The 6,925-nt window shown below is 58.3% G+C and overlaps 4 protein-coding genes across 4 annotated transcripts in view; 2 read left to right on the top strand and 2 right to left on the bottom strand.

Annotated features, from left to right (window-relative positions):
* The window catches only part of VDAG_08437 (serine/threonine-protein kinase), a gene marked incomplete at both ends in the record, with an annotated part of 2,394 nt that extends 2,097 nt beyond the window's left edge, over positions 1 to 297 (top strand). The window contains one exon of the mRNA XM_009660162.1: positions 276 to 297. Within this exon, the coding sequence (XP_009658457.1) occupies positions 276 to 297 (22 nt within the window). The remainder of the gene's footprint in view (positions 1 to 275) is intronic.
* A 147-nt stretch (positions 298 to 444) lies between these two features.
* Positions 445 to 2,160, bottom strand: VDAG_08436 (RAI1 protein; the record flags this gene model as incomplete). The annotated part of the gene is made up of 9 exons (XM_009660161.1): positions 445 to 620; positions 750 to 1,049; positions 1,162 to 1,332; positions 1,388 to 1,488; positions 1,523 to 1,542; positions 1,581 to 1,635; positions 1,686 to 1,717; positions 1,791 to 2,033; positions 2,089 to 2,160. 9 exons carry the CDS (start codon positions 2,158 to 2,160, stop codon positions 445 to 447), a joined length of 1,170 nt encoding a protein of 389 aa, XP_009658456.1.
* Positions 2,161 to 3,061: 901 nt separating this feature from the next.
* VDAG_08435 (Sec8 exocyst complex component specific domain-containing protein) lies at positions 3,062 to 6,383 on the top strand (the record flags this gene model as incomplete). Its single annotated transcript, XM_009660160.1, has 2 exons — positions 3,062 to 5,643; positions 5,708 to 6,383. 2 exons carry the CDS (start codon positions 3,062 to 3,064, stop codon positions 6,381 to 6,383), a joined length of 3,258 nt encoding a protein of 1,085 aa, XP_009658455.1.
* A 293-nt stretch (positions 6,384 to 6,676) lies between these two features.
* Positions 6,677 to 6,880, bottom strand: VDAG_08434 (uncharacterized protein; the record flags this gene model as incomplete). The annotated part of the gene is made up of 1 exon (XM_009660159.1): positions 6,677 to 6,880. A coding segment is annotated over one exon (204 nt), but the record flags the coding sequence as incomplete, so codon positions are not given.
* Positions 6,881 to 6,925: the final 45 nt, after the last annotated feature.

The following is a 6,925-nucleotide window of genomic DNA, read 5'->3' as shown; positions in this document are numbered from 1 at the left end:
CATACACAAAAGCATTTGCGGATGTGCGATTGGTTCACATTCCGTCCCATTTTGTTTCTCCTTCTTCTCTCCCTTATCGTTTTTTGGACATTCGACTTTTGGATGTCGTGGTATTTGAGAGTTTCTGTTTTTCTTTTTGAGCGCATCGATACGGAGAGGCAAGGCGGCGTGCTGGTTTTCTGACGAGGCCATGAGTTTTTTGCATGGTTCGATGTGTGTTTGTGCTTTTTGTACGACTATGTGGTCTGCTGGCGTTCAGGGGATGGGTGTAACAGATACCTCGCGGTTCGCGATTGAGATTTTTTTTTAGCATAGCATTAGGTAGTTGGAATGAGAGACGTTCCCGAGGCTTTGGTCCTGTGCGCATGCATCGTGAATTACCGTCTTTAGCGAAGAGGAAAGTTTAAGGGGTCATTCAGGTGGAAAGGGGGTTGAAGTTTGGCATCACTCGGTTTCGGCCGGAGGAGGTCCTAGCGACAGCTTGATCCGCCAATTTATAAACTCGTCCGTGAGAATCTCGCCGTGGCCCGCCTCCTCGATGCGGAAGACCTCGATGGTCGGCGACCCGGGCTTCCTGCGTATCCTCCACACGCCATCGTCATTGATCGTCTGCCGGAGCCCTGTCCGCTTGCGTCAGTGGGCGAACGATAGATGATGGCCTCGGTCCGAAAATCGCTGAACTGAAAAAAAAAGAAAAAGAAAAAAAGGGAGAGCAGGAAAGAGGCAGGCAAAGAGAAGAGAAGACGTACAGTCGAGAAACTCGCCCGCAAAATTGACGCACATGTCCCCGTTCCAGGGCGGATTCGGCCGCCGGGCGATCGTGTCGGGGATCTCGGCCGTCTGGATCTCTTGGACGCGCGCGAGGATGCCGGCGTGGGTCCGGAAGCCGACGATGATGCGCGGGACGCCGAGGAGGAAGGACTGCAGCCAGAACTTGAGGAGCTTGCGGTCAAAGGTGGCGGCGTCGCGGTCGGAGCGGATGTCGACGGACGTCTTGAGCTCGACCCAGTTGATGGGGGTGCCGGGCTGCGCGGGCTTCGAGTCCCAGACTGGGCGAGGAGGGGGTGGGCATGTCAGCCTGATCAGAAGGTCGGGGTTGCTTGGTCTGATGGTTCGGGGAAGGGGGGATGGCAGGGGGAGCCAGAGGCAAGGAAGACTTACTGGCGTCGACCTCGCCGCCGATGCAGATGGTTGTCGCGCCGATGCCAGTGCGGACGACGGAGCAGTACTGGGCCTTGTTGTTGACGACTTCGTTCTCGCGGTTCTCGATGTACTCGCGCGGTGTGTCGCCCCACGGCTTGGGGAGGGTCGCTAGAGTCTCAAACTTGTAGCCTGCAAAGGAGTCAGGAACGGGTTGGGAACCCCCAGGACAGGGAGAAGAGCGCACCCCAGAACTGCATGACCTCTGGCGCATGGGGCCCGCGTCGTTGTTGGGCGTTCTGCTGCTGCTGAGACGCCTTCTTGTAGGCGTTGTTCTCCTCGATGAAGCTGCGTCGTGTAAGTCATGAGCCGCTCATCACACTCACGCCAAGGGGCTTGTTCCTACATGCAATCCTAGGGACGTCAGTGGAGAGTCACACAAGAGATGGTCGGGAAGGCTGGCGCACTTGGTAAAGAGTCGCGTTCATCTCGAACCTGGTGGGTCATCAGCTGCGTCGCCCTTCCGTCCTTGACGGACCTCTCACCCGTCGCGGTCGTCAAACGGCGTGCTCATGATCTAATGGTTGATTCATCAGAAACAGAATGTTCAAAAGAACGACAAAAGAACGACACAGGAGCTTGAGGCGTACCTTGGTCATCATGCCCCTCCATGTGACGAGCTGAGCATCAATCTTCTGTCCCGACTTCTGCTCATGAGCCTGGATGGTCTTGAGCAGACTGACGAGGTGCTCATCGCCAGACTCGTCCGCTTTGACAAAGGTATCGTAGCCCTTGGACAAGTCGGCGCCTATAGTGGGATTGTAGTAGTAGCGCATAGACGAGTCGTCAAGGTGAAACTCATGATTGTCGTCGTATGAGAAGCAGGCGAATTCCTGGTTGATGTTTATTAGTGGCTGTACGATGCGCCTGGGACATTGACGGACCGACCTTTGGTCGCTTGACAGGTTGGCTGGCGCTGTAGAAGCGGCCGATAGGTTGTATAGAGAAGCTGGCCGCCATGGTTGAAGTTGCGCCTCACAGACGCTTCAGTGCTTGTAGTTGTGTAGGTAAGGTAGTGCACAGCACAAGGCAGCATGCTGTGTGACCGTCGAAGCTCATCTGAGTGTCCAGTCGAGGCACCTTAGGTAAGGCGTGAAGACACTGACTGTTGGGAACGCGTCAGGGAGCTCACTGGAGCACCTAGTGCTAGGTAAGGTACCTAAGTGTGGGGCACTTTGGTACCCGGGACCTGTATCGCGACGACTGACTCTAGCTGTGTATTTTTCTCTTTTATTTTGCAGATTGGATGTATCCTACCCGTGCCATGTTTCTACTCTACTGACAGCCATTCCCCTCTGCGGCATACCAAGAACTAGGCCAGTCACCATGAGCGTCAACTGCGTTGAAGACGAGCATCGTAGATGCCCCATCACATGCATACTTGTATGTGCCTTGTATGTGCCTTGTACGTACCTACCTTGGTATCTACCTTAGGTACCTAGTGAGGTACAAGTAGGTAGGCACCTGCCAGTACTGTAGGAGCACAGCCACAGGGGACGATGAAACCAAGAATGCGGCCAATGGCCATTTGCGCTGAAACATGTCCGGGGGTGGCTGGCCTGCACTTTCCCACTTCCACTGAATAACCCGCGCCTACCTTACAGTAGTACGGGGCCCTGTGGTACCTGAACATGGAGCTCGAGTGAATTGAACTGCTCAGCCTACCTAGCCTACACTCGTTCGCCTTACGCCTTCTCACGACTCCTTCACGACGCTCGACTCGCAGCCCCCTCGATCAGCTTGATCGTCCGACACACCCATCCCGCCAACCGCCGAGGAGCACACCCTACTGCCCTCTTGCATCCGACGATGCGCCAGCCGCCACCATCCACGTAGCGCATTCGCTCCACCGTCTCCCGCCATGTCGAACCGGTACGGGAGCCCCTACCGCAATGGCAACGGCTATGGCAACTTCGGGGCGCCACCGCAGGAGGACCAGCAGGGCGACTACGACCCCTACGGCGACGGCTACTCGAACAGCGGCCGCTACGGCTCGCCGTCCCAGCAGACCATGGCCTACAGGACGCCGCCCCCGCAGGCCGCCTCTCGAAACGTCCCGCCGCCTGCTCGCCAGGAGCGCATGCAGCCCGAGACGAACGCCGAGCGCCAGATCGCCCAGGTCCTCGAGCTCATCAAGCGCGAGTGGCCCTCCATGTGCCAGACCGACTGCATCCCCGTCCAGCTCGCCCTGCAGCTGCTCGACACGAGCTCCGTCGGCCGCGCCCACGAATACCGCAACTTCCAGGAGACCCACGACTACCTCCAGAGCTCGCTCAAGGGCATCGTCCACGAGCACCACCAGGGCTTCAACAGCTCCATCGGCACGTTCCACAAGATTCAGGGCAGCATACAGGCGTCACAAAAGAGGGTGCGCGCCCTGAAGGAGTCGCTGGCCTCGTCCAAGGTCAGCCTCTGCTCCACCGATCCCGAGCTCAAGAAATTGTCCGCCACGTCGCAGGCCTACGACGAGCTGTTGACCAGCCTCAACGAGCTCGAGGAGCTCCGCCTCGTCCCCGACCAGCTCGAGGCCCGCATCTCCGAGAAGAGGTTCCTGTCCGCCGTCGATGTTCTGCAGAGCGCGCTGCGCAAGCTGCGCAAGCCCGAGCTGGACGATATCGGCGCCCTGAGCGACCTCAGGAACTATCTGGCCAACCAAGACTCGGCATTGATGGATATCCTGGTCGAAGAGCTACACGAGCATCTGTATCTCAAGTCACCCTATTGCCAGGAGCGGTGGCAGAGTCTCGCCAAGACACAAGGCGCCTTTAATGACGCCTACACTGACGCGACGGCCATTCCGCTCTTCCACTCATGTCTGGAGGGCATGGATCTCGAGCGGCCGGCGACGGAGGACCCAGCCAAGAACCCCGAGGCCGACACATTCACCTATGTCGGGCTTCTCGTCGAGTCTTTGAACAAGCTCGGACGGTTGGAGATGGCTGTCGACATTCTCAAACAGAGGATGCCTGTCGAGCTGTTCAGCATCGTCAACGAGACCATCAACGAGGTGGACCAGCGACACCCGAGCTCACTGCGGGGCGCCGCCGTAAACTCTGAGGGTCTTCACATTTACGGGAACCGAGAAACCCAGATGCGGGCAGGTGTCATCTACGACTTGCTATGGACCTTGTATGGCAAGTTTGAGGCCATTGCCGAGGGACACCGCATTTTTCACGAATCAATCAAGGCGCTCATCCGCCGCGAGGGCGCCGGTAATAATAGCGTGCTGCTTGGCAGCTTCAAGGAGCTGTGGAACCTGTACCAGAACGAGATTCGATCGCTCCTACACAACTATGTCACGACGGACGCCGACGTTTACCAGTTTAGCTCGTCACCGAAAATGGGTTCGAATATGAATGGCAAGAAGGATGTCGCGCGTGAGCACCTGTTCAAGTTTGCCGAAGCGGATCCCAAGTCGGTCGACATGGTCACCGAGTATGAGGCTCTCGAAGGCATCATCCGAGCTGCCGTCCCCGGCTTGACCGACAGTCGAAAGCCAGGCGCAGACAAGAAGGCGATTGGCCGCTCCAACAACATTGACGGCGGCAGCTCAAGGAAGAGCGCAACAGCCGGATACGAGAGCAAACAGAACAGCTCTAGCACCCACAAATCGCTTGTTGAGCCGAGCGTCTTCAACATGAGCCTGTTGCTACCACCCACCCTGGTCTTCCTCCAGCGCTTGAGGACTATTGTCCCACCTGGCTCGGACTTGGCTTCGAGCGCCCTGACGTCTTTCCTCGATAACTTCCTGGTGAACGTGTTCCAGCCGCAGCTGGATGAGACATTGGGCAAACTCGCCGACACCATCTTCGGCGAGACGACTTCCTTCACGCAAGATCAAGAATGGATGCAAGTCGCGCGGAAGCCGGTCTTCAAGGGCACGACGGCCTTCTTCACTGTTGTCATGGCCTTCTGCAAGATGCTCACAACCATACCGCCCGATCAAGCCTTGAGCACACTGATCATTCGGCAAATGATGAGGTACTATGATCGGTGCTTCGGCTGGTTCAAGTCCCTCGTCAGCAAGACGCAGGAGACTGCCACGGACACACAAACACTACGACTCGCGGCCAAGCTCGCACTCGAGCCCAGCCAGATCAACGAGACGATCAAGGGCATCTGGGCCTCCGAGACTACAGACACTGTCCTGATGGATAAGGAAATCGGGCAGCTGATCGCCTACACAAACAATCAGAAGACGGAGCTCAGTGATATTTTGCAGGACAAGGATACGATATCATCCATCTGCCTCCTATATACCAGCATGAAGTGGTTGGCCGTCAAAATCTCGGGTCTGCGGCACATTACCCAACACGATATTGATTCGACGCGGCCGAATCTGCCTCGCCAGTCGGGCAAGCGCTGGACCTTGATGAACGACACGAACAAGGTTACAAGTGAGGACTGTCCTGTGTACCTCCCGATGACTCAGGATACCGTCCAGTCAGTGACTCCCTGCGCCTACCCCTTCTCCATGTCTTTCTTTTTGCTGACCAACTTCCCGCAGAGCATTCGATGGTATCGTCTCCTCCTTCGAGGAGCTCGCCAACACGGCCCTCCTGACACTCCATCTCGAGGCGCGCGCCCAGATCATCTACTCCCTCCACACGGCCCTCACCCCCTCGACGTCAGCCCCCTATCTCCTCGAACAAGAGGTCAACGAGCCCGACCCGCAGGTCCTCAAACTCAACGCCGACGTCATGACCTACGACGAGACGATCACGCGCCACCTCCGCATCCCCGAGTCGCGCTTCGTCCGCACGGGTCTCGGCCGTCTCATCGACGCCTACCTCGTCGGCAACGCCCCGCTCGCGTCCCCGATGAACGGGCGCGGCTGCGGCCGCATGCAGCTCAACATTCTCGTGCTGCAGCAGAACCTCAAGAATGTCGAGGAAGGAGTCGACCTGCGACGCGCCGCCGAGTACTTTGCCCTCTTTGAAAAAGGCCCCGACGGGGTCGTGGCCAAGGCCAAGGCCGACAAGGAGGCTGGCGAGGCCGAGGCCGACGGCGAGCCGGACGAGGAGGAGAGGAGGCTCCGGTTCTCGTACGACGAGCTCAAGGCGCTCATGGAGCTGTGCTTCAGCGAGCAGCTCGCTAACCCGGAGAGGGGCGTCGCCGCCGCGGCCAAGCGGCAGATGGGAGAGAAGATGCTGGCGCTGAGCGAGTACACGTGGCAGACGTAGGAGTGACGCAGGGACGGAGAGGCGGTCTTGTTGTTGTGGGGATGGAGTTTGAGGCCTGCGACGGATGAAGTACAAGGTGACGACCTATCCTGACCTTGACGGCCAAGTAGACAGAGCAGAGCAGAGCAGCAAAGGAAGATGCATGACTGGGGGTATATTCCTCTGCAAGTCTATCAACAAGGGGGGGTGGGCGCCATCCAAATTTTTGACACTTTTTCTCTTGTTCCCTCGCTCATTCGCTCTCCCCTGATCGCACCCGTCCGCTTCCGCCTTGGACCGCCAACATGATCTATCTACTGCGCCAGCAAGTCCCGCCCCCTGTTGATCTGGACCTTCTTGTCCTCGCCACCGCTGACGATGCCCCACGTGGCATCCCACGCAACGTCAAAGACCTTGACGCCCTCGCCGCCGAGGGGCGCCCTGCGGCCGCCGAGCGACTCGCGCGCGACGGTGTAGACGGACTCGCAGACGCTGCCGCCACCGGCGGGGGCGCCCCCCTCCGTCGCGCGTTGGCGTGCCGCACGTTGCGCAGGTCCCAAAAC

Source organism: Verticillium dahliae, genomic scaffold, assembly GCF_000150675.1.
Source record: "Verticillium dahliae VdLs.17 supercont1.20 genomic scaffold, whole genome shotgun sequence".
Classification (NCBI taxonomy): domain Eukaryota; kingdom Fungi; phylum Ascomycota; class Sordariomycetes; order Glomerellales; family Plectosphaerellaceae; genus Verticillium; species Verticillium dahliae.
Note: the sequence above shows the minus strand (reverse complement) of the source record. Positions and strands in the feature narration are given on the sequence as shown.